Source organism: Oryzias latipes, chromosome 16 (genome assembly GCF_053564925.1).
Source record: "Oryzias latipes strain Hd-rR chromosome 16, Olatipes_Hd-rR_3.1".
Taxonomy (NCBI): Eukaryota; Metazoa; Chordata; class Actinopteri; order Beloniformes; family Adrianichthyidae; genus Oryzias; species Oryzias latipes.
Genome location: NC_136252.1, coordinates 32,457,758 through 32,485,378, shown reverse-complemented (window position 1 = coordinate 32,485,378; position 27,621 = coordinate 32,457,758). Strand labels below are relative to the sequence as shown.

Below are 27,621 nucleotides of genomic sequence, written 5' to 3'. Positions count from 1 at the left end.
GTTTAACTGTCTCCACCAATAATTCTTGGAGGATTAATCACATGTCATCAGTCTGACCAATCAGAAGTGGTTAAAGTCTTTACTTCCTTGTTCCGAGTCGGTCATAAAGTCTCTCAGTTCCAACAAAAATACCAGCTAAAGCCCGTCTTTAGCGGTGTAGCTTTCCACAGAATGTGGTATCAGACTGTGGAACAAGTGAACAAAACAATGCAGCTCAGAGACGCTAGTATGTCTGCATTCTGCGGCTGTTTGCATTACATCTCCCATGATGCATTGGGTTAAAGTGACAGCATCTCAGCGCACAATGAGTCTTACTTTGACGTCTTGAAGCCACAACGAACACACAAACAGTTTTTAAATCTTCTAACTTAACTTTTATTACATCTTTTAGAAAAAACAGCTGCAGCTTTCAGCTTTTTCTGCTACAATTATCACAAAAATGCATGTGAGATTGTGGAGGGGCTGTAGATCAATACAGACTATGAGTTTCTCTTTTTTTTAATTTTTGGATGCTGTTGTGCATCGGGATTTTTGACAAGATTAAAGTGTGCCATGGGTCAAAAAAGGTTGAAAAACACTGGAATAAGAGAAAACAACAGTGTTTTGTTTCCAGGTTTTGCCGGACACGCCCTTTGCTAAAGGACACGCCCCACTGGAACCTTCAGCAGAAGATCTCATTTTACAGAAAAGCCCCCCGCCCTTCAGTGTGAATTCATTTCTACTCATTTTGCATCTCTCTCATCTCTCTGGTCATTTTTGGACTCATCTTTGATGAATTTTGTTGTGAGGGGAAGCTGCTTCGTCCAGCATTGTGTCTTCACCCACAGCAAACCTTCAGTGTAAATCTGAGCAGACTAAAGCAACCTGAGGTTTCATGTTTTCATCTTCCTGATGGCGTTTTGAAAGCACATCTTTACCCTCCAGCAGCGAGCGGACGCTAAACAGTCTCCTGTAAAAGGAATGAAGCACGTTCTGTTGTATTGAGAGTGAATTAAACACCTGAAGGAACGATGAAAGAGAGATGAGACCAGCGGTGCAAACTTAATGAGACACAAATCGATCCTTTAAGCTCCTTGTGCGCGTTTGTTAACTTGTGATGAGTTTCTGCTGCTGTGGATAAAACCATAAACAGATTATTTCTGTCCACTCTCTCGCTTATTGAGGCTTTAAATAATCTGAACAGAGACAGCAGATCTGAATTCTGCCAGTCAGGGATCATAACATTCATTTGTTGTGTTTTAAGCTATTTAAACAAATCAGATTTACGGTTTATAAAGGCTGCAAGACGGCTCCCCCGCTGGTTTGTTTTTTTATTTTCAGACCTGATAAAAACTTTTCTGACTGCATGAAATGGATTTGTTTTTTTTCCTGTATTTACATACTAAAAACCTTAAAAAACGTAAGAAAATGCACATGAAAACTGAATGTGTCGCTATAAACTGCCTTTGTGTCTCTGATTCCTGATTCAAGTGTCCAGTCTTCTGTTCATAAGTTTTTGTCTTATTGTCATGACATTCTGTTGTGTTTTTAACTAAGTAAAAAGGGTGAGTCATTTGCACCATTCCTGGCGTTTTCCACATCAGGCAATGATATCTTACAGTTTTCGTGATGCTGAGGATGCAAAACTGAATTATAGTAAAATGTGAACTTGGCTTTAAACTTTCCCACTGATAACTAAATGTAAACACCGTAGGGAAGCAAAGCACACGCCGGCTGCACCGCAAAATGTGGCGTCAGTTAATGCTTGACATGAGGAGCGATAGAAACAAATTCACAGATGAACTGCACAAATGTTTGAACAGATTAAATGTTTTGATAAAAAAAGTTATAGACGTTTTGAAGTAACATCCAATAGTAATTAATTCGGTGGATCAATGAACTTTTTTTTTTTGCCTGCAACACGAAGCAGAAACGATTAGCCTGTCTCCTCCTCCTGTCTGTGGGAGGGGCCGAGTTACTGGCTGCATTGAAAACAAGCTTTACACTGCAGTGTTTTCTAGTTGCTATCAGTTAAGAATGGGGGAAAGATTATGCACAACTTCTTTAGAGTCATTTTAGATAAATACATCCTCGTTTGCGCATGGGTACACAATGTCAAGGTTTGGAGAAGGCCTTTAAAAAAATAAAAAAACCTTTTTCAAATTTTTGTTTGCCAATCATCGTCCTAACTGTGAAGTACGTCACTTGATTGTTCCCACTAGACTTGGCAACAACAAAGAATACAATGCTCCAATTCAACAACTGTTAAAGGACAAAATGACAGAGGAACTTTTTTTTTCATGTTTTAATCTCACATATTCATCAAGATGTATCAATTTAATTCAGAATAAATTTCCGATTCACTTGAAAATCTGCTTTTCATTGTAAATTATGTATTTAAAAACATAAAAATGAAAATTTAGTTATGATTTTATATGTGGGCATCCCTGGTTCATAACATGTTCTTAGACAAAAATTAGGAAACTTAATAGAGTTTAAAAAAAGGAGCATTTTAGATATTTTTTCTATTTTCTGATGTTCTAAACTTACACCCCCTTTAGCTGCTGTGATGCTGCAGAGCGGCGCAGGCGGGAAACCTGCTCGCCGTGAACAGAACCCCTGCTTACACCTGGTCACATACCTCAACCGGGGGCAGTGGCGAAATGCACGATCCTCCCGTTATCGAACCGGCAGCCCTCCAGTCCCCGCCCCAGTACAGGTAGGGGGGGGAGGAGGCGGCAGGCGAGTGAGGCAGAGTGAAGGACAGGGAGGGCGAGAGAGGCAGAGAGCGGGGCAACGGGGGCGTGCTGAGCCCTCTTTTGGAGCTCTTTTGCTGCTGCTGGGGGCAAAAGTCGCGGGAGGGGGAGACGGTCAGGGAATGAGGGAAAGGGTGAGGTGGGGTGCCGCTGGCCCGTCTGCCACAGGTGTGTGGTGGACCCAGGGCGGTAGGAGGTGCAAGGGACAGCGACAGGGATGGAGGCAGCGAGCAAGGCCGGGAGCAGGGGGGGTTACTCACGGATTGTCGGAAGGGCTGGAGGGGGGCAGTGGGAGGGACCTCCATGCTGGGCTGCTTCCCAGTGGCTATGCTCTTCCGCCGAGTGCGATGATCTGCAGGAGGAGGGCAAATGTCAGGGAGGACAACAGCAACGGTCACAACAGCAAAGCAACATCCAGAGGAAAAAACCCAAACGGATGAGGAAGAGCTGCTGTTCACGGACGGGGGGTGAAGGTGACCCCACTTCCACCCAGCAGGTTCAGCGCTAATTAGGAGCCAGAGTCTGAATTAACAGCAGTTCTTTGGCTTTCCACCATTGACTGTGCATGAGAACTGGACTAAGTAACACCCCCCATGGTGTTGCAAACAGGAAGTACCCGAAAAAGCCAAAATTCTATACAGAAATAAATAACTGGTACTCAGTCATTCCATTTGTCAGAATAACCATTCTTGCCCTGATACTCTTTTGTTCTTGATAATCCTTTTTTTTCATGATATATTTTCTTTATTGCTTTTTATTGCGTTTTTTGAGTTATAGACTGACCAATCACACGTCTCAATAATGGTTGGTGGTGCCTTCTGGCCCCCACATCCAGCGTTTGTGCAGCCTGTTGTCAAGTGGAAGGAGTGCGGACTTCCATCAAACTCATTCCTGATTGGCGGGAGTGGTTGCCATAGAAACATTGACTAAGATCAGCTCAGACCAATCACTGCCTTCCAGTATGGCGTCCGTGTCGTGAATAAGAATGGATGTCAGCCGTTTTCTGTGGGTGGCGTCACACACTTGGTCCAGTTCTCATGGTTTCCACTGCCTTCTGGCTCTGAACAGGCATTTTTGATGCTTTCATTTGTAATGACCCTCTACTCTGCTGCTCTCATTTGCCACCTTTCCAAAGTCTTCTGCCCCCCTTCCGCCCCAATATAAGATGTTCCAGCTCCACCACTGCCTCAGAAAACGGGTTCTTTGGCAGCTCCAGAGTGGAACCAGTTTCATTTTTATTAGAAAGGGCAGACTTAAATAAATCTCCGGTGCTGCTGCCTCCGCCTATGCTGCTCCCAAACACACCGGACAGAGTCGGTGTTGGACTGCTGACAGAGATGTCCTGTCTGCACATCAGGTGGAGGTTGTGTGGGTGGAGACAGATGAACGTTAAACAAACAGCATTTACTGACAGCAGTCAGGAGGTTTGGTGCGCTAAACCTGGCTTCCTGTCCTTCACCTGATAGAGAATATAAAGCCCATCACCAAACAGGACATCCTCCGACATCCGTTTCATCCAAATCTTGAAGAAAAATGTCAATACAAGAAACTATAGGTCTGTCTTTCTCCGGAAAATTCCTGCACTGTGAAAGTGACTTTAGTAGCAGCACAGTCAGAGTTGAATGAAGTTCATTCATGCTTCCCACAGTACAGTTCAGATGTCACAGCTGGTCAATCGATACATGTGCAGAGAGAAAAAAAGAAAACTGACTTCTACAGAAGAAGATGTGATGGAGCCGAGATAAACAGGGTCCTTTCTAGTTTAGACTCGCAAATCACAGATACCATCAAGATACACTCCTCGTGAGGAATCAAAAGTTTAGGAGCCACAGTGTGTCCAGACTGCAGATTTGACATGACAGGAACATCTTGTGCTTTTGAAAGAAGGAGGACAGGTACTGTTTAGATTGATGCCATTGACCGTTTGTTCAGTATCTCCACCGAGAGTTGGAATGTAGCACTGCATGTGGATAGTTCATAGGCCTACTTTTTCTGCCTAAAATGTAACGACAACATCCTAGTAATTTTACTAATCCTCGCAAGCCATTGCTTATCAATAGCATCAACAAAGCAGGATTAGAAGAAAACATGAAATATGTATCTCAATGTGGAAAAGCATTGATTAGGCTTTTGTCTTTTTACTGTCCTTACCGGTAGAGATAGATGCATGCAAAAAAGGGACAAAGCTCCATGTGGGGACACAGGTGGCTCGCAGGTAATATCAAGGTTGTAGATGACTCAATTAGCCCAAAGGACAAAAATGCTCATGCACATTTTCTTTTTTACGGGCTCCAATGCATGTAGTTTTTGTGCACGGTTGGTAAGAGCCAGTCTTTACATCTTATTAATGACTAGAGTGTGGCGTTAAGACACCGTACAACAGCATCACTCGTATGTCATAATTGTGTACATTTGTGTTACCCTTACAAATACTTCACGCACAGCAAATGGTACGTTCTATTTTCATGAAGTCCCTTAAAGGTCCTATATCATGCCATTATTAAACCTTTCAGAGTAAATTATAACCATGTATCTTACCTTTGGCACACTGAAGAACAATTTTTTAATGAAATATGAGTTATTTTCCTGAGCTCTTCTCCTACCCAGAAGTCAGATGACTTGATCTCTGAGGCTCCGCCTTTCTCTCCTTGTGGGTGCCGCCCATTTCATGACGTCAACCTAGAGCCGGCCTTCTGCACCGTATCTGCGTTTTCCCCTCGAAAACAAACAGTACTTGAACTTTTGCAAAGATGGATGTGCATATAACTTGAAAGAGTTTAGCCGAGTCCCGCATGTGACTAAGGCTTTCTTTGCCCTTGTTCCTAATCATCGCCATCTGAGTCAGTTCCTCAATTATGCTTTTTTTCCCTTAAGTTTTTTAATGAATATTCAGAATTGCAGAGATCATACTTAACATCCCCACTTTTTGGATGAAAGTGAGAATTCACTTTAGAGGTAAATGACTTCTAAGGCCAGTGCAGGTAAAAAAGGTTAAAAACCCCAATCTTAGCTTTTTGAGTAATTTTCCAGCCAATTAGAGCTCTCACTTTTCTGTAGTGCAGGTAACTTCTAACAAATCCAGCAAAGTGCCTCAACTGAAAGGAAATACAAACATACACCTAATAGATGCAATTTCTGTCACTTTACTTTGCTGAGGAGAGAGCCTCCCACTGACGAAAGGCTCCGCTTTAAGTGAGCACAGACCAGCACCAACCAGGAGTTAAATGGACAAGTAACATCAAGATGAACATCCATTATGATTCAAGAACTGCTCATGTAAAAGCTGAGATTTTAATGCTGTAAAGACGATCTGTTCCAGCAAAAGAGGGGCAAATTATTCAGTCATCATTGTGGTCCTGCAGTGTCAGTCTGTTTGCGATGGAAAAACTGACTCTTTCAAATCCATCATTTTGGTTTGGAGACTTTGTAAATTATAAATTAAAATTTCCTAACAATTACGGAAATTCTTTGTTGGGATTAAAGTCTTTTTTTTTTAGGACAAAATGTATTTTACTAATAAGTGGGGTGCGACTCAGTGCACTTTCCTGCACAGCAATCCACAGAGGGCTACTCGCACTCGAAAGCGGCTGTAATCTTCAGCTGGGAGGATGTGTAGGCAGGAGGTTGCTGATGCTATCTGAGCGCCCTGCAGACATTTCAGCTCGCACTTTTGTGTCCTTTTAGATGTCAAACAATCTGAGGATACTCATCTGCTGCTCTCAAGTGCTGTTACTTACTTAAACCAAGTGATTATGGATATTGTTCTGCAACATCAGCTGCATGGGTCCATATCCTCCTGACTATCAGAGAAAGAAAATTGTCCAGTCAAAATGTCTTTAAATCCACCAAAAAAAACTGCAATTCCCACCGATTCACATTTGGTATCACTGGAAAGCCCCAAATGTCCTCTATAGATACCAAATGGAGTAAATTCAGCAGTACACAGTGGCTGGGAGATATATTCAGCTTTAACAATGTCCTATACAGAGAACACATTTGCATTGCTACAACAACTATTTGTCAGATGTTTCCCTCTTTGATGTGTACAGTTGGACATCTTGTAAATGATAAAGGTTTGTTGAAACAACAAAAACTTTGTGTTTGGTGAAAATTGATCATCATCATCAGCTTTTTTTTTTCTCTTTATGATCACAGGATCCAGTTCTGAAAAGACCAGCTGCCTTGTAGAACAAAACCCTGTAAAAGACAAGTTTCCACTTAAAGCAAACCAACGCAAACAGTCCAAGACTCAACGTATGTCACACAAATTCACATCCTTGTGAACAATGTGATGAATGTCTTCTGCCACCAGATGTTGTTGCTTAAACTTAAAGCACGATTTCCAGAATATAATATAAACATTTTTTTTTCAATTTTTATACATTTTTGCAATTGGGCCAAACCGCTAAGGACGCTTTTTTCCCCCACAATTCAAAGTAATATACAATTCCCAATTGACAATTGAAAATGAAAGTCAGGCCTGCAATTAGAAAATTCATTTTTGAGTTTAGAACTCCATATGAAAAATTACACTTCAATCTGATCCTTTTAAAAAAAACAAAAACACATCTTGGCTTCTGCAGCAGAAGCCAAGAAGCTCAAAGGATGAAAAGTTCCTCCATCCTCTGCGTTTGGACTTACACTCCCCCCCTCAAAATTTCAAAAAGGAATTGGAGGTGGGCCCCACTCTGATGAGTCTGACAGAATGCAGTTTCAGCAGCTGCATTTGCATTGACTATGAAGATGCCCAAATAGGATTTGGAATAATAAATTTGCCTAATGGAAATACAACAATTTCTAAAAAACTCACAAAATGAGTTTTTGAGCTTGGAGATCGTGGTCTCTGAGGCAAATCAAAAAACTTCAAAGGAAACAACTTTTTCAAATTAAATGACTCATATGACCAACAACCGGATGGCAATGCGCTTCTTGGAAGGAACTGGCGGCAGAGCAGGCGCCACCAGAGTTCCCACAGCGTCACACAGTTCATCAAAAGTTAAACGTGTCATGTGGAGTTTTTGGATCCACAGCTTCTCTATAAAATCACCAACCACCATTTCCCAAAATGGTTTCATCTGTAAAAAGACATCATTATCAAAGTTCAGTATATTTCCAGCCCTTCTACTCTTTTCTAGAATTAATTTGCATTAGAAGGATGAATCCATGACATACACCTCCAAACAAAACTTTGTTGTTTTTAATTTTTATCAAACATATTTGCAGAATAAACAAAACCTGACTAATTAACTAAACGCAGGAACTACAGACTTCACCGCATAGTTTTGGTAAAGAAGCATAAAATCAAAGTGAACGATGTGAAAATGTCCAGTCAGCTGTTTGTTTCTGCTAATGTACGCCATTCCAACCATGATGACCACCCACAGGTCTCTGCTGCATGTAAATGGAAAACACAGTCATTTCCAGTATTAGCATGCTTGTTGCTGATGTTCTAATTAGCAGAAAACTCAGAGTGCAGCGGAGGCTGCTGGAAATGTCATTTGCTTTGCAAATGTGAGTCACATGCAGGCACTAAAGAAGATTCTGTCATTGAGATTCACTGACTGGAAGCCATCTGTTGGTTTAAGCTGGTTTAGGAAAGAAAAAGGCTGTGATGGACCCAGAAGGAAGGAGGAGACAGGAATTCATCATTCCTTTGGAAAACTTCACTGTTTTTGTCTAAATCTCATCAGAGCATTCTGTCACAGCAACATCTTTAAGCAAAAATCAACCTATTTTGTCAACACCGTTGTGAAAAGAATCATTTCAGCCACACGAACAGAGCAGAAACATTTCCACTTCTTAAAAATCATCACCAAAACGTCGTCTGGTTTCCTATTTTGTGTTCATTTCAGGCTCGGACTTCTCCAGCTAATCACACTTTACGTGTCTGCTTTCTCCTTCCTCCATCCCTCTTTCAGCCTCAGAGTGTGGGAACGCTCTGAAGCTCAGACGCACACCTCCTCTCTCCCACGCAGTTATTTTACATAACAGTGCATTCATCCCTCAATCTCTCAACCCCCCCCCCCCCCCCCCATCTCTCTTTTCGCCCATCATTTCTCCATCCTCCCGGCAACCTCTTCTTGTTTTCTTTCCCTTCAAATATGACCGGCATCAAAAGCCCTCCATATTCTCCGTGCTTACCTTTATACGTGCTCCTCATTTTCTCCTCTCTGCCCTCTCCTTCCACTCTCTTTCATTTACCTGTCCAAATGGCAATCTTTTTACTGCGAGCCTGCCGGTCTCTCTGTCTGCAGTCCCAACGTTTTCAGCAGCCCACGCATGACGGGGGGGAAAGAATCAAATAAATAACCAAGACAGAGTTTGCTGTAAGTATGCCAGCGTCTCTTCGTCCCAGTTTTAAGAACCACCACCTGTAGGGTGGATGACTGACAGCTGGAGGGGGGACATGCTATGGATGTATATGAAGCCTTTGCGTTCATGAGAAATCACAAGCAAAAACTGCTTTCCCTGTTCCCAGCTGTTTGTTTGGCTCCTGAGTCCTGCGGCGGGAAAGCGGGAGGTCAGGGAAAGGACACTCCAGGAGTCCTGATAGGAAGTCAGACGTGCAGGAACAAAAGCTTGTGAATCTGTGCCGTGTTCTGAACAGCAGAGGTCTCACCGAAGAAACCGGATCTGTCAATTCTGGCTGCGACTGAAACAGAATGGATTTTGTTTTTGGAAAATCTTCATCCACACGTAAAAATTTTACTGCAGGTAATGAGGATCCACCAAATGGATCTAAAACTAACTAATTAGCTTTTTTAGATGCTATCGTATTTACATCATAAATCAGGCCTTCCAGGATTTAGCCATCCCACCGATTCCAGGATCCTAACTTGGTCCAACCACTGCAACTTTGGCTCGGATATTGAACAACTTCAAACTGTTTCCACCAATTAAGCTTAGAGGCTCAAATGTTTACACCATCAGTCTAACCAATCACACGTCTCATTGCATCACCATTTCTTCCCTGTGACAGTGATCCCATCATTTAAATAATAAAGTCTCTCATTTTTCTGACAGAAATCCCGGCTTTACAGTTTGATAATACTCGTCATGACAGTGAAGGTAAATTGTTTTCTTCTCCTTGGAGCCCAAAACAACGGCAGCAATTGACGAAAACTTTTCAACTGTCAAATAGAAGGAGAGACTGAAAGTTGTGTCCAAAGTCTGCAGGCATGTGTGTGAATGCACGTCGTGTGTGAATCTATCATAGATCATATCGTCTTTCACCGGGTGTTTAATGTCAGAAGTTAGCGGACGATGCGAAGGCCTCGATTCAGATGGTGAATTTCGTCTTCTGCTTCAATTTCTGACAATGAACACCTCGTCGGGCATTATCTCATACTCATCAGACAGAAGGACACATTTTTTAAAGCCATGTTGAATCTACTGGATATACGAACTAATATCTGTGTAAACATCTGTTTTCTAATAATGCCTGTGTTGATGATGAATTCAACTCAAAACACTTTACAGAATCTGTTTTTTTAGCAGTTTTTCCTTACCAAGAAGGGCAGGGTTTCCCTCTTTACTTGAGCCTGTTTAGTTTAGCAATCAGATATTGTATTTTATAAATGATTTTATGTTTTTTCACAATTAATGAAGCCCGTTGAGACAACTGTGTTGTAATATTGGGCTATCTGAATAAAAAGGAATTGAATTAAAAAAAGTGGAAGTTAAGGATGTGTTCAGACTGGAAACATTTGGTTCGCTTGAAGTGAACCAGAGTTGGATTCCCCCCACTAAATTTTCAGTCTGAATAACCCAAGCGGGCCGCGCTCCGGGACCAGCAACCACTCTTGGAGGTGGTCTCGGTTCTTTCCCAATTGAACTGAGCTTAGCTTCGCTCCGAGAACAGATGAGCCATACACTAGGTCTGCAAAAAAAATCCTACGTCTATCGTTATCGCGATATCAAGCTGTGCAATTCGCATATTGCAAAAGACAGGGAAAATCGCAATAAATGGTAACCTTAACTGTGCTGAAAGGATCTTATGGCACCTTGAAGTATTTAAAGAGTCAAATAGATCCATTTAGGCATTTGATCAATCAGAAGGAGCCCTTTAATGTTAGATGTTCACTATGTATACGAAGGGCACTAGTAAATAGTAAATGGAAATACAAAGTTCTGGTAAATTTACTGTCCCATTAAGGATTGTAAAGCAGCAAAGAATATCTTTTTTTTTGTCTTGTGGGAAATACATTTGCTTGGACTTTCATTTTGATATTCACAATCCTACACATTAAAACACATTTAGAAAAAGTCATCTATTTTTGGTTATACATTTTTGCTTGGAGGTATTTTACTCCCTAGTGGGTTAAAATGCTGCATGTAACCATAGCAACAGAGATTTCTCACAAATGCGGTTACATTACTTACAATCACTCTCCGACTGAGACAGGGTTCCATCATAGTTATATAAATGTCGTACAGCTTGTTCAGTGTCAGAATCAAAAATAAAAGACTCAAAAGCAGCTCATTAGCCTCAGCTGCTGATACGATGTATAACTGCAGGGATCAGTCCGACAGCTGAAGGAACTACGTTAAAATCATTCCTCTGATTTGTTGGTTTTGATTGAATATTTATCATACGTATTCACAAAATTCCTCTTTAAATCAAACTTTAGACATGTCCAGTCTTCTTCTTTTTGTAAAATCTGGCAACAGCGTCTCCTGCACCCCTGTATTTTAAATATCCTGAAATTCCAATAGAAAAAAGATTCCAGGGCCATTAAAATCCAGTCCACCGCTTCCATGACAGCACAAGAACGGCTGGCATCTGTATCACAAGAACAAAACCAAACAACTGATGACAAGGAACAAGCGAACTGGGAGTCGTGTTTCCCAAACCCTCAGGGTAATCAGACAGAAACTTCAGAGAGGGTGTGTTGGATGTCATCTGACAGTCATGGAGCCTGAAGGTTTTTATCTGTCTGCGTTCTTGAAGCTGTTATCTATTCCGCATAAATACAGAGAGAGTAAAATTCCCGCTCAGTTCATCTCCTGAACCATCATCACTCGAGGAGCTCCACCTGCAGAGCACCAACTATCACCAAATGAGGGTGGAGTATCCACAACTACCCCAAATCGTCTGATTTGTGGAAGGAAAAGGGTTTCTTTTGTTTGTTTATGGAACAACATATTTGCCCCGCCTTACACTCACTGTCATACACGGCGGTGGAGGGATGGTGACTGGGCTAGTTTGGGATTCCCGAGTCTGAAATCAGACTCAGAAAACACTGCAGAGAAAGTGTACCTTAAATTCATTTAATCTCTGCAAGGAAGCTTTTCTTTAAGGGAGAGGGGGCAGCCGAGAAAACCCTCTGAGCTCTGCTTCAATATTCAATTTCAGACTGACAGCTTGACAAGTTATAAATTTTTGTTCTTTGAGTCAAAAGCACCTTTGTATCCTTAAATTCAAAAGCATTTCTTTAATCTATTTGTTTTATTGATTATATGATTCAGAAAAACAGGAAGCAGGGGGGGTCCTGTTTTTCCTTTAGTCGGATTAAAAGTTTGGAATTCCCAACAGAAAGTTCTGAAAAGTCGGTCCATTTAACTTCCATTTAAGAAAACTTTGCAAAGAAGACACTTGAGAAATAGGTCCATTTAAGCTTTTATGCAGTGGAAAAAATACAATACAAATTTCCTTAATCTCACTGCTGTGAATGTGTAGTGGTACTCTTCATGAAAGGAACAAAGTCTGTCTCAAGGTTTTATGAAATGTGGTAACAAAAAGCTGCCCTCATCATCTCAGGAAGATCCTGGAAAAGTTGTCCTTAAACGGCTTGTGTCCCAATTTCTGGGTTTGAGGAGTTTCCCCTCTGAATTTGGAGCAAACTGCAGCCCTGAGAGTGCATTTATCAAAGTCACGAACCGCCTCCCTGCTGCACCTGACACCGGGCTCTTTTCCAGGTCGGACCTCGCCGCTGCATCTCCAGGGTTTACACAGCTGGAGCGTTTAACTGGATGAAATGTTGTTAGGTATTTTTCTGCATGTTTTCCCCGGGTCTGACAACACAGACATTTTTAGCATCTTTGCCAAATTTTCAAACTAATTGCACTTTTGACAATAAAAAGATCCTGAATCTTTGAAAATCCTGTAAAAGCTAATAAAAATTGTCTTTGTTCAAACAGGTGAATGAAGGACTGATCCGACGTCTGTCACATATTAAACTGCACATCTTTTACTCAATTTTATCTTTCGTGTTTGGTTACAAACAATGAAAAATGTTGTACTTCTGTCCTGCATTTTGAATGTCTGCCTAAAAGAAGGAAAAGCAAGCAGCATTTTTTTTTTATTCCAGAGAGCAATGATCTTCAGCTCCAACAGGGACAGGAACCATGAAACATGAAGCAGCATTTTTGCTTCTTTCCTGATGTGCTCAGCGAGGTGAGGTGAGGTGAGGTGAGCTGTGGGCGGCAGTGCCGACTCTTTTGTAAAGAAGCGCATCCTGAGGTTCTGCAAAGATTCTGAAGGGGGGTGAGAAAGGATCACCAAAAGGATGTTTTTTTTTTGTTTTTGTCTTCACCGCCTCGTCCAAACAGCCGCATTCCTGTTTTAATGTCCGTTTAAACCCAATCCCAGCCCCTCTCATCTTTCCTCTTTAGAGGCGCTAACAGAAGCATCAGTCAAGAACAAAAAGAAAAAGTCACATCAGGCCCTTTTTAAGACCTTTCTTTCTCATTTTCTGTGTCCTTTTTTTATGTTGCCATGGAAACCTTGTTTTTTTCCCACCTAAGAGTACCTAACTTATTTTATTTTCAGACATAAGCCCAGAAGGTGTTTAGACATCATACAGGCCATAACAGCACACACACATGCCTAAAGAGAGACACTCAGCAGTAAAAAGAAGAAAAAAAGAAGAAACATCTCTCGTTTTGATTGGCTTGCTGCACCTTTTCTTAAATACTATTATGTAAGTGTTGATTACAGATGATGTAAAAGCTTCGGGGGGCGGGGGAGGCGGGGGGGGGGGGGGGGGGTGTGACTCAGTTCTGCAGGCCTGACTCTGTTGTTTGGATCCTCATGAGCCCCGCGCAAAAAAGAAAAAGGAAAAAGTGTGTCACCGTATTTAGTGGAGTAAGTTTTCACCTCCTTTCACCCCTGATTGTGGAGGAGAATCTGTTTCTTGCTCTGGGAGAGGCGGTGCATAAATTCATGTCCGAAAAAGAAAATCTGTTTTAAGCAACAAAATGTGAAAAGAAAAAGATAAATAATAACACTTATATTTCCCATTTTTTGGCTCTTACTTTTGACTTAACTGTGTTTTCTTAACAATAACAAAAATTATAATTTCATAAAATTCCCCTGAAGACAATCATCCTTCATAAAACCAATAAGGCAAAGCCTGAAGGCAGAAGTTGCAGACTTATTGTTTTTCTTTTTTTTGTTGCTCTTTTTATGTTTATAGGATTCATTTTTAAAACTATTAATAAACCAATACATCTTTTTCAACCTAAACAGCATAACAATAACTAACATTCCCATTTTTTAAAATCATAATTCACCTTAGAAATGACAAAACAAATAAATAAACTTTCACTTTAGGATTGATTGACTTGGATGCTCTGGGTAAACTTTTACATCGTGTCTGCATATGTGCTTCTGTGTTTTAAATGGTGTGGTTTTTTACTTATATCTGCATATTGTACGCAGTGCTGAGATATTACCCCCCCCCCCCCGTCAAATCAAAAGTACGAATGGAAAGACGTGAAAATCACAGAGTTAAATAGATAAATAGTAGAATTCTCAAAAGAAGACGAAGCTTATGCACCTGCACAGGGGTTGGTGGTGGTGGACTGGTACGGATGCTGCGGGTTTTTGGGTTGTCCGGGCCTGTGAGGGGGTCGTACGGAGGAGTGGCTGATCTCAAGGGGAGTGCTGGTGTGTTCTGAGGCTCGTACGACCACCTTAAGAGAAGTCATGAAAATGGAACGTACCATTGTCGTGCACGTGGTACGTGCATCGAGAAGTATTTCTAAGGGGACTAGAAGTTGTACGAACTTGTGATGCACAGGTGATGCTGTCGTACGCTGTCCATACACCACACTTGAGTCGTGCAGATGCTGCGTGCATGGGGTGTGCACGTGATGCCTGACGGTGTGTTCAGTCTGGACAAATTTGGTTCACTTAAAGTGAACCAGAGTTCATTTCCCCCGGATAATCCGGAACAAATTTTCAGTCTGAATTCACCCAAGCGGACCCTGGTTTAGAACCAGGAACTGCTCAGAGATTCCTCAGTCTGAGCAAGTTCTGTCCTCGCAGCGAAAGACCTGAACCCAATGGTTTACTTTTAAAAAAGGACCTAAAAAGCTTAAGATAAAACATTTGCACTCTGGTTGCTGAAATACTAAACTTTTTCACAGGTAAATGTTCGGAGCTCAGAGATTTTAGAGGCAGTCTGTTGTCAAAAATAGGAAAGATGTTTCTGAAAACGGCGTGATCTGAACTGCAAAGGTAATTGCATGATCCAAAAAGTGAATCATTGTGCAACTGTATGCTTTCAGCATTAGATCACAGTCTCCACAAGAACAACACAATCCTCCATCCTGCACACAAAGCAAGCGCATGTGTTCCCGTGTAGCTGCAAGCAGGCCCTTTCTGTTCACGTGTGCGTGCTCAGAGATGTGCAGGGAAACATGTGAAACGCTGTTCATTGTGAATGTAAATCTGATGTCAGGCTGAAAGCTGAAGAGGGAACGTGTGGGTGGCAATCGCTTCCAGCTAAGACCCTCTGAGAGAGACAGAGTTAAAAGAGTGGGAGGCAGGGATGTAGACACACATGAGTAAGAGGTTGGTTAAAAAAAAAAAAAGAAAGAAATGGCGTTGAGGGAGGGGGGGATGAGTGTACGTGTAGGAGTAGCAGGGACGGCGCGAGAGCAAAAGTATAAGGAGCAAAGATGGGATGACAGCTGAACAGAGGAAAAAGGAAGGGAGAGAAGTGGAGGAAAATACATGTGGGAGAGTGGTAATGAGAGTGGGAGGGAGAGCTGAGGAAGGGGGGAGACCAGAGCCCGAGATGGAGGCTGGAGAGGGAGTGGGTGTCTTAATAGCACTGAAGCGCTCAGGGCTTTTTTGTATGTTTGCCTTTGTTATTACAGACTGACGGGTTGTTCCATGTTTGCTGTTGATCCGTGAACTGCCACTACAAAAGCTTCAAGTCGCAGTCATATCTGAGGTCACCGGTAACGGGGAAATGGATGTAATTAGCACACAGAAAACACTCATGGACCCCACAGGCGGGGGTACAGCGGGATGCAGCTCAACAGGTCCAGAAGGTTACCTTTCCCTCACGCTGCAGCGTCTCCGCAAAACCTTTCTGCCGGAGTTTGTTTTCGTCAGAGACACACCAGCCCCACAGCTAACTGTGTCCGCACTGCCCAGGCCTTCCTGACAACCACAAAGTGCACAAAGCGGGGAATTTGACCCACCAACCACACAACTAAACACAATCCTGTTTAAAGACCCACTTCCAGCTCTAAGAAAACAAAGACGTTCACGGGTCTATCTGTCTACAAGGGGATGCATCGGAATGGAGCGCGGCAGGAATGTTGTTGCCATCCCAGAGTTTTTTATATTGATCAGCTTTTTTTGTATCTGCTCCTGGTTAACAATGATTTGAATAAATAAATACTCAGAAATGTAATTTAAAGCTTAATTTTCTTCATGTATGTCAAAAAAACTGCTACAAGAACATGTTTAAAACACAAAAAACACCATTTTCATTGGAGTAGTTCTTTCTGGACTTTTCCACCTTATTTGAAATGTATCAGAACATTTCCTGAACTTATTTCAAAGTAACATGCAAAGTTAAAGTTTTTTTTCATTTCTTTTTTCCTTAACTCCATAAAAGTTTTAGAAAAAAATGATATCGTTATAGCAATACTGAACAGCTTCACATATTTTTTTTCTTTAATCCCTGCAGCCCCAGAATCTGTGTAAATATAACATTAAATATGAATTGAAACTGATTAATTTGAAAGGGAAAAGGAGCGTTAAGGAACTTCAGTGAGGAATTGTAACAATAACCAGACATTTGTTCATACCTTGAAGCCATTTCCTCTGATTTTAATGTGTATTTTTAAACCTGATTACATTTTTGGTGAAAGGTTTGGTCCAATTCAAATGATGAAATACTGCTAATTCCCTAACTATCGAATTTCCCATGAAGTTTGAACCCTTCTGTCCTTTCTATCTTATTTTTTTTCTCATTTTGTAAAAGTTCTGCATTATTAACATTAACTCCATCAGAGTTTAGTACTGAAAGGTACAAGAAGTCCAATCCTCATGTTTGAGCCGTAATACTTTGTAATTTGTTGTCAATCTGGGACTTTTTTTTAAGTTTCAGGCTAAACAATTCAAATGCAGCTAAATTACTGGTGAATCTGGAAGCAACAACATTTGCAAAAGTGTGAGTTCAGATATATTTACAACATCAAGAAAGCAGACAGATCCCTGCTGTTGCACCGTAAATTAGGCCAACGTATGATTACTTTTCTGGAGAACTGAGGAGTTCTACCAAACCAAGCCAAATTAATGCTGACAGAAGCATAAATGCAGCTTAAGAAAGTGAGGAAAATGTCTTTCCTCCAAAAAAAAAACCTTGAAAAGTTTATAGAAATGCTTATTTTCTTTATCAAATTCTAAGAGGATGAGCAACAGAGCTGAGTATGTCGCGTTAAATCTTTCCTGCTCATGCCAAACAGCTTTTTGTTTGGTATGTTTTACCCCTATTAGCACACAGCCACAGTCCCACTGAACATGTATGAAATGCAGAAGCACTGTGGCGTGTGCAGTCCCACTGACAACGCCTCTTGATGGCATCGCATCCAGTGATGCTTGACCTCTTTCTGAGAAAGAACCACCAAAGACCACTGCTTTAAATCAGTGGTCACAGTTTAATGACACACGATGCTTTCACGGACCAGCCTGAGGTTTCTTCGGTTTTTCCAGAATCCGTTTTTTTAGGAGTTTTTCCTTACCACGAAGGGGGGTCTAAGGGCAGGGATGTCCAGTTTAGTTTAGTCAGTTTGTTAGTTCATTTTAGTATTTCCCCTTTTGAACTCTTTGTATTCATGATCCTTTTGAGTTCATGTTTATTTCAAAGCCCATCGAGACGACTGTTGTTGTGATTTTGGGCTATACAAATAAAACTGAATTGAATTGTATGAGGCTAAGAGGGTATATTGAGGTATGGGGTAAGAGGGCATCTGATGTTTTTTCCCCCCTTCATACCCTGTAAAACCCATAACTGTAAAAGCTAAAAAAAATCAGACGCCAACTTCCGTCTCGTCTGAGTTTTAAGGTGTGATGAATAAATACAAAAAAACAGTTACTAAAACTGGTATTTTTCTAAATATGTGAACCCACCATTTGAACAACAATATAAAGAGCATCCTCTGTGGGAACAACTGTCACAATAAACCACGCCCCCAGTGACACACCCACAACCTGGCTGATGATGCAGCACCTCACCTGTGCCACCTTCATTATGGCTCCTACATGGGGTTAAGACTACTGGTTTTTGTCTGTTCAATGCAGATTTATTTTATTTTGCAGTTGAAGGCTCTTCTTCTGTTTCCTCTCTGGATATACTTAGTATACTATACTGGTATACTAAGTATACTAACTATACTTTTATCTATTTCCAAAGTGTTCCCAGTGGTGTTTTAATTATTTTAGCCAAAATCAAGAAGCCTGTGTTGGTTAAGGTGTAGTTTCTGCAGAGTGGCAGTAGTTCACCAGAGGTTGGGACAGCTCGGACGAGATAAACAAAGGTGACTAGGAATCTAATCGTCTACAGGTGGGTGCATCAGTATGGAGCAGAGCAGGGAGCTTGTGGCCCCGCCCACTTCACTTGCAGCAACCCAACTGAAACATTTTTCATATGCCGGTGTAGGTACCATAACCGTTCGGCCTGGAACGTCCGTTCGGGGTCCTGGGACTAATGCTGACGTCACATTATGTGATTGGCTGTCCGTTGGTCCGATGACGTGTCAGACAGTGATTGGTCTGGACAAATTACGATACTACCATAAAGGAAAATATTACGAAGTCTGTTGTAAACAAACACAGCTCCGACACAGAGAGAGATTGTCTTCTAAATGTGCCTTTATTATTGTTATGATTATTATTGAATGCATATTGAATACGCCCAGTGTTTTATTTTTGGCAGAACGGGACCCGGAAAAACAACATTTAGCCGTGCTGACAACATTTTCAGCCACAGCTGAACGTAAACTGGAATTACAAGCGGATTGTGGCAAAATCTCTTTATAAAAATTAGAAAGAATATTGTCAGACAATTTATGAGGGAAAATAACTTTAGGTTACAAAAGGCAACGTGAAATGAAAATTTGTAGAGCCCGAACAGATCTCAACGCTACGTAGTTTGTCCAAGTGGGGCTACGTGGTGTGACGTTATCTTCAGTCGAAAGGACCCTGAACGGAAGTTCCAGGTCCAACGGTTTTGGTACCTACAACGGGGCTTTTATCTGCTCCCAGTCCATCACAACTTTATGAAGAAATACTCAGAAAATGCAGCTTAAATCTTAAATTATTTTGTATATGTACTCCATCATGAGAAAAAAAACTACAGGGACATGTTAAAAACACAATTTCTTTTGAAGTGGGTCTTTTAAAACACTCAGGAAGTGTCTGTGTGAATTTTGGACAAGACATCTGCAGCAACATGAATTCAGTCTGTTCTTTTAAAAATGGTAGGCAAATTATTGTTAGGGTTTTATTTTGCGTTATGTTGATTGTTGACATACTAAGATGCAAACAGGTCCAGGAACAGGAACAGATGAAGCGAGATTTGATGCTTCTGAGCTTGGACTCAGATGAAAAACAGAACCACAGTAGGTCAGCCACCTCTGCAGGGCGGCCAGTTTTGCCTGGTGAGCACTGGAGCATGAGGACAAACATGTTCAGAGAGACTCTGCAGCAGTTCCATCTGCAGCTGCAGTGACTGTGGACATCAACAGCACATAAAGATCATAAAACATTCTTATCAACAACAAGCTGATTTGGACACATTGATGCCCCAGACTCTAAAAATTCTGCTTAAAACAGTAAATGCATAAAGGAATCCGATTTTTTGAGAGAAACCCCTGTGTGGCTATCAGATGTGCAGCAGGAATTATCCCAGTGGAAAACAGGCACCACACTACAGCAGGAGCAAAAATATCACACTAAAGGCTTTTAAACAATAGGATTTGACTAAGATAAATAGAGTGATCAATTGAGTTCATGAAATTAGTTTTAGTTTAAATAAAAGCATTTGAAGCTTCACATCTTCGGTCTTCCTAAAACATCAAAGAACGGGGACACCTGGTAGCCAAAAGGAGCCACAGCAACATCAACAGTTCAACCAAATCAGTCAACGTCAGCGTTAAAGGTTTAGAAACGCCAGTACAGTCACCCCAATCTGCTGATGGATTCATGTACTGTTACTAGATCATTTTGTACAAGACAATAGTTGATGCTGGTGCATAATTTGCCCTGACGTGAGATTTACTCAGCCTTTTTCCTGTTTTCTGAAAGGATGCAATCTTCCAAACAGTTTTAGGGAAAAAGAACTGTACATTTATAGGATTAAAAATATCAAACTTGCTATAAAAAAAAAGAAACTCAAATCTTTTCTGCTGCAGATTTAAATCCGTTTCGGTTTGTAACAAATCCGAAAATTCTAGTTTTTGGTGGTAAAGCACCAAAAGACCAAATCCCAAGCAAATGCTGTAAATGGCAAAAGCAGCATGATTAGGTAGAGGTAGTATGATGGTGTGGGGTTGCATCTTGTCATTGAAATTCGTCTGAAGTCAGAAACTGAAGTCTATATTCCGGGATTATAAGACCAGATCTAACAAACCTGCAGAATTTGGACCCTGAGGGACAGAAGTGTTCAGCAGTTCTGACCTCAACCCCCTCCTGAACTCTTAGCAGGATCTGTGCCAGAGCGACCAATCGCAGAGCCAGCATGAGGAGGAGGTGCCAATGAGCAAACATGCTAATTTTACACAGAGACAACCCCACTTCCCCCTTCCAGATTAGTATCAATATTTTATACGGACAGGATAATAATACCTAGAGTTTTCTAAAAGAAACATTTAAAATGAGCCCAAATAATGAAGAACCTCCAGCCAACAGCGGGACATTTCCACTGCAGATCACAACTTTTACAAGAACAGTTTGAGCCAGTTTGGCAGTGGAACACAAATCTGGACAAGCCTTTATAGCCTCAACGCTGATCTGCATGAAATAGTGTTTTTTTTTTTATCTGTTGCTAACTGGACGCTTCTGCAGAGCAGAGATTTTCAGTGAGCACCCCACCCCCTCCAAAAAAAATAAAAATAACAGAAGTAGTTTTTGTGCTGTTTAAAGACAAATTAGTCATATTGACTACAGTGATGGTGGCCTTTTGCTGATATTTGCCGTCATCTTTTATGTTGCGTTTTGCGGAGTCTGAGGTGAACTTTTGAAGCAGGAGGAGCTGCATCCTGAGCTGTCAGTCAGCAGCCAAACTGATTGCTTTTCCTTGGTCTCCATGTGGAGAGGAGCGTCTTTTTTGAGCTTCTCTGCAAACACGGCGACTTCAGCTTCAGTACAGAGAGATGAAAGGTCTAAATTTGGCTCCAGCTTGGGTTTATTTCACATGAAAGTGGTTGTTTTTTTCCTCCCTTCTCTCTTGGATGGGGCTCACATTAATAAATATACTGCCATGGAGCTTTTTACATTGTGTAAAACCATCTGCTGATGCTGAGAATAAGTGACTCAGCTGTTCGGTGATAAATGAGGTTTTACTCCATGGTGACGCTGAACATCTGACAAACAGTAAACAAGTTAAAAGAGCAAGCAGGAGGGGATTTGCACTCATTTAGAGCAAAACTTCGTGACCATCAGGTTGAATGAACAAAAAAAAAAGAAAAAGCCTTTGCAAAAACCAGAAAACGCACAGCTTCATGGATGGGATGGATGAAATGTGTCAGCCCAAACAGAAAGGTTCAGTACCTGTTTCAGGTGTTGTGCTTTAGGTCCAGGTCACAGTATTTGGCCCCCACCCACCCTGGAAAGTGGTGGCAGCAAAATCACAATCCTCACAGATTGTGCTAAAATGTGTCAAGCATCTCTGCCGTTCTGAGCGGATAATCCAAGCGCACAGTGATTCTTATGAATAACTCTCTGCAATCAGCACCTGCAGGATGTTTATCTGCCCATCTGACAAGCAGGTGTCCATCCACTGGCTGGGGAGGGGGGTTATGTCATTAAGGCTGTATAACAGTTCCAAAAGGAGTAAAAAAATATTGCTCAAAATGTCAAGGGGGAAAAACAGACTTCAAAACTTTTCCTGTTTAAGAACAAAAACAGAACTTGTGTCTGAACAGTCCTCCCTCCTGTTTCCTGGGTCCATCCATGTGCATCAATAAAAATGTAATTCTCTTAAGTTTAATGCGTCAAAAACTATTTGCAAACTTAAAATCTTTTTAAGCATTTAAAGGAAACAGAAACACCAGCTAATGAAAGTGGAGCTGTCCTCTCCAAAGTGCCGAATTCATGTAAGGTGACCCCAAAGTGCCAGAGTGTTGACAGTTATTAAGTAGCACACTGCTAGTTATGTGGCATCTCCAGATTAATTAGTCAGAGGTAAGACGACAGGAAAAAAGGAGTTTCACGCGGAGGCGCCTCTCCTCCTCCCACTGCCTCCCTCCCGCAGCAGTCCGGATAAGGGCTCCTCCACCCCGGCTTCTCTCGGTCCTCTCTTCCCGGTGCCCTCCGGCCCGAGCCTGGTCTGGACGCGCGATGCCGCTGAGCGCCGGAGCCAGCTCCGCTCATCTTTTTAGACCTTCCACGGATGCGGGGCTTGGCGCGTGCCCGACGTGTGCATGCCAAAGGATTGGCGCTTAGAGGAGCTCAGGAGGGGGGTGCGGCCATGTGCCTGCAGCAGCGTGCGTGTAGAGGCGCGGTGGCTTCCTGCTACTCGCGCGCCACAGCTGGAAAAACGCGCCCCGGTGCGCCGCGCGCTGCGCTCTCCTCTGCAATGAACGACCCTCGAGACGACGGGTTGCACCACAAAGCCAAAGAAACTTAATCCTCGGAGTGGTAGCCCCCCTGATCCCGCTCAGGAGGGCAGGACAGTTCGGAGGCAGCAGCAGCTCCGAAGCTCTGCACGCTCCCTCCTCCTCTTCCTCCTCCTCTTCCTCCAGCAGCAGAGAGGGATGGAGGGATGATCAGGAAAGGTGGGGCTGGGAGACGGATGGACGGACCCCTGCTGGGCTGTGGAGCGACTTTAAGCACTTACTTCACCCTCCCCTTTTTTTCCTCATCCTCTCTAGATACGCATCTCACACCTTTTTGCTATCACGCGCCCGTGCACGTGGTGCAGGAAGGAGGTGCGTGTCATCACCCCCCTCTAAGTACGATTCTGACAAGACTAAAGGAGGCTGAGATGAATGGAAACATCACTTTCATTAATGACATCCTGCTTGTTGAGCTTCCAGCACAGATCAGCACATGCAGAGCTGGAGAGGTATCTGGGATAGGTTGCCATGACAACTAGGAAGCGACTTTTTTGTATGTGTTTCAGGATATTTTTTCTGCTTTTTTTTTAAATGTGCATTTGATCATTTATCTTTGTGATTGAGCAAAAAGCTGAAGATAATGCTCTTGTCTGCAGCAGCTGCAGACAAACAGGGATGAAGGTCACAGTTTGAACCATCCTTCCAGCAGGACGTTAGCTTTTGCATTTCAACATGTAGGCAACAGAGGATGTTCTCCCTCTCTTCTTTTCCTTTTCCTCTGTCTGTCTCTAAACAGTCTGCTCTATAATTATTTCCATGGTTACCGTTTAAGATGGTAAGCTAAGCCTGATGAACTATGTGGTACTAATCTTTTTTTTTCCCTCCACAGCCTGCATTATTTTCTCTCATCTGTCGCTTCTTCTTCTTGTTCTTCTTCTTCTCCATCTCGTGCTGCGTTCCTGCAAACATTTCATCAGCTTTCTTATCAGCTTAAAACCAACACTTGATTTAAGAAGCTCACGCAGCTCCAGCGCTCACGCCTGTAATCCCAATGTAAACAAGTCAAGACCATCAAGCTTGTCCCAAAAGCATCAATCACATCTGGCTGTTGTCAGGGTGGACGCCGTGGGAGGTCGCACCAAGCTGGCAGCTTCAGATTCTGATGCACATCGTCATTCGTGGGAACACATCTGATTCTGAAGCATTAAAGCAGGGAGGGAAAATAACTGCCACTTTACCACATCTCTTGGTGCAAACCAGTTTGAAAACTCCCTTTGTTTCAACATTCACAAGTTTGGTTTTTCCTGCGTGTCAGCTCACACATTTGTGCAAAAATGAAAAGGTCTGTTTCTCCACAAAACAAAGCTTGTAAAGATGGCTGTCGAAGACAGTCATGAATCATTACAAAGTGTGCCAATGAATATTTGAAGGCTGAGCAAATATCAAAAATGGAAAATGAAAAGAGTAGCTTGACATTTAGTAACAAAAGCCTTTACTTCAGCACAACAACATGTTCAGCAGAATCTAGCTGCAGAACACTTCTGCTTAAGGAAAGAAAGGTTGTGAAATAGTGGGAACCTGTTTTATGGAATAATAAATGTCATCACGTGTGTTAAATATGTATCAAATGTCGAGATTATAAATCAAAACTGAACCATATGATACAACATTGAACCAAATCATGGAAAAAGTGAAACGTTGCATCACTGTATATGTTGAATTGATTAATTTAATACATTTTTGTTTTATTACATTAAACTAGGCTTAGAATGAGTCTATTGAAATATTTTTCTTCCTTGTTGCTATTATTAGGAAATTAAAAAATATATATTATTCTGAATGTATTACTTTTTTGTTGTTGTTTTGTAATACTCAAATCAAATATCTAACCAAAACAAGATGGTGACCTAAGATTTGATGTTTGAACTGAAGCGTGGGGAAACCGTAAAACTGCATTTCTATTTTCTACATATCAGATAGTTTCACACAGCTACTTTTTGTTTGCAAGTTTAAGGCTAATAAAAACATGTACGTGTTTTCCTCTATATTGCAGTGACGGTTAAAAAAAAAGTCTGAAAGATTTTTCTCCCGGTTGTCTCAGTGATCTCTGCCTCAGTTCATATCCAGCTGTGGTTCTGCATTGCAATTCACAATCTTTCAAGACTAAAGTGTTAATGAGATTTTAAATGTCCTCAGGTTGGTGAACAAAGCTGATACAACAGCATGTTTCCATGGAAAGACTTCCTTCATCCAGAAGATGAGGAACAATAATGGCTGCTGTTCACACTTTAGGCACTTTCCCATCTTCATGACCGTGAAGAGATGGAAAGTTTGACGCCAGTTTGAATGGTACGTTAAGTCCACAACATGAATTTAATTATGAGTAATTAAGCTGCTGCAGTTTTTATCCTGTTGTTCAAGACTTCTGCCAGAGGAGGCAAAAACTGCTCTGGCTTAACGTGTTGTTTGCCCCCCCCCCAAAAAAAAAACGTTTTCAGAAAACAGCAGCTGATCAAGCAGACAACGAGTCCTCTGAACTGTTTTCTGTCTTTTTGCCTCACACCGGCTTCTCATCTTTGTTCCCAGGGACGATACGGCTGCAGGAGTTTGCTCATCCACCATCATCAAAAGCTGAAGGCCTCAAAACTAATGTCTGGCTGGCAGTTTATTAATAGAGAAACGATCAGTTCAATATTTTCAGATATCGTCTTCAAAAGGTTTGGTCAAATGCTTCCTGACCTTATCAAACTTCCTGTCTTTTGTTCTGACATCTTTTTACTTGAACAGGACCTTTATTCCACTCTATCAAGGCTTCCACTGAAATGAAAATGGAATGTTCCGTTGTTAGTAAGTGTGTGGTAAGTGTATCGTGAATTATTTGTAAGGCTTATGCAAATTACGCACACTTATGACGTACAAGTGATGCTGTCACCTGATGCCACACTCTAGTCATTAGTTAGGTGCAAGTACTGGCTCCTTACTGACTTTACACAAACGTGCACGGATGGTTTGTGCACGAGATACGCAAGTGACACCGGTCGAATGTCTACACAAACTACACTCTATCCAATTTCCTCATTTTTAACAGTCAGGCTGCACGCAAGGAGCGCACACGTATCACGTGAACGGCACCAATGGGCGTCTTGCACAGTCTGTAGGCTTCGTGGGGGTTGAAAAAAAAATCCGTAAGACATGCCTGCGTCTCACCTACTTCCCCCTTTTTTACCCTTACGTGTTGTTTATATAAGGATTTAGTGCTTGGGTTTTTGTGGTGTTTTTGTGGTGTTCGGTCTCAGCAGGTTTAGGTTGATCATCCACAGCTGGCTATAATTACTTAATCCCCCTCAGTCTATTTAAGTGTCTGGTTTTTCAGTTCTCCAGTGTCGGGTCATCTGTTCTGTTCTGCTCTCTTGGGTCACCTTTTTGGTTCTCCGTGGTTTTGTCTTGCTTTGGTTTACTCTGGGGGTGTCCTTCACCACCACATCCTGACAGTGTAACCCTTGTGCTATCCTAGGCACTTTAACGTTGGGTCATCTAGACCCACTAGACAGTGCGCTGAACCTTTTTCTTCAATGATTTGTGATCTTCACTGGTGTCCATGGATTACATGAAATCTTTCCACCTTTATCCACCTTTGTCATGGTAGGGAGAACACGTCAAAGTAAGGGTGGGGTCATCTAAGATAGCACAAGGGATAAGTGTTCACTACGACCTGTCGCCCTGCAGGATGGGCCTGTTTTAGATGTAGTAATACTCTTTTCCTTTGTTCTGCTGTGCTGCATGTCTGTTATCATTGCTTACATCGATGATTCAATTGATCAATTATGGAACAGTAAAGTCAAAGGGTCTTTCAAAGTAAAAGTTGTTTCTAAAAGCAACGGTGAATAGCTTGTAAATGTTGAAAATATGACAAAACAAAAAATAACCCCCAAAAAACTTTCAAATCCTAGGAGTCAACAACTTATAATTTTAATAAAAAGTATAAAGGCATTTTTTAAGATTATTTGTAAAATACTCTGGAAGCCAACACTAAAAGTAAAGAAAAGCTTAACTTTCTTATTTTCTGCCTTGCAGGACAAATAGTCTTATCGAGAAAGTTTTTCAACCGCAAAATTATCTTAGTTTGTCTTGATGACGAGAATTTTGTTCTTAAAATAAAAACTATTGGTGAGACCATTTTTCTTACCCCATTGGTGGCAAGAACGTTTGACTTATTTCTCGCGGTGTCGAAACTTTCTTCATTTCTTGTTGTCTCAGCTTGGTCTTTTGTTGCTTTTGTCTTTTAGCGAAGACACAAAGTCTCTGGGAGCCTCAGTATTAACCACAGGTCACATGACCTCCACTGGAAATCGCACGCCACGTCCATCAGACACCCCCTGTCAGACTGCAGCTCACAAGCAATCAGCTCCACTTGGAGTGGATCCACCGCAGAGCCGACAGCAGCTAGTGTCAGGCTCCATGTTTCAGATGGATTGGTAACAGAGGAGGGGGGGGTCGGTTGACAGGAGGGCACTGAACCAGAGGAGTCGTAACAGAGAAACACCGTGTGACAGCCAGACTCCTGAAGAGCAGAAAAAATGGACGGAGGCGATGGGACCCAGAGTTACATAAAGAAGTGCTGCTCAGGAGGTTTGGCTTTTTGTGACGGCTTGATGGATGGTTGAACATGGTGGAAAGGCTGTACATGCGCAAGCTGCCATTTTTCTGGGCTTTAAGCCAAAGCCGAGTGAGGATGATGCAGCCCAGGAATCGGCTCAGAGGGATCGTAAGTTCTTCAAAACCAACTTCACAAGGAATCAAAGCGATCATTTCCAGTGAATTATTGAGACTGGGGCGTAACAGACATTTTGGAACAATTGCAATG

The 27,621-nt window shown here is 41.9% G+C and overlaps 1 protein-coding gene and 1 long non-coding RNA gene across 24 annotated transcripts in view; one reads left to right on the top strand and one right to left on the bottom strand.

Moving 5' to 3' along the window:
* The window catches only part of syngap1b (synaptic Ras GTPase activating protein 1b), a 182,259-nt gene that overhangs the window by 54,177 nt on the left and 100,461 nt on the right, over positions 1 to 27,621 (bottom strand). For 19 of the 23 annotated variants that reach the window (XM_078932581.1, XM_078932592.1, XM_078932588.1 and 16 more), the window contains one exon: positions 2,996 to 3,087. In XM_078932581.1, coding sequence (XP_078788707.1) covers positions 2,996 to 3,087 — 92 coding nt within the window. Of the gene's footprint in view, positions 1 to 2,995; positions 3,088 to 8,876; positions 8,911 to 21,750; positions 22,958 to 27,621 lie in introns of those variants that run through there. The other 4 variants (XM_023964292.2, XM_078932593.1, XM_078932587.1 and 1 more) reach the window with 3 other exon arrangements.
* LOC110016714 (uncharacterized) lies at positions 25,343 to 27,179 on the top strand. The gene is made up of 3 exons (XR_002292046.3): positions 25,343 to 25,474; positions 25,545 to 25,615; positions 27,044 to 27,179. It is a non-coding gene; the product is annotated as an uncharacterized LOC110016714 (long non-coding RNA).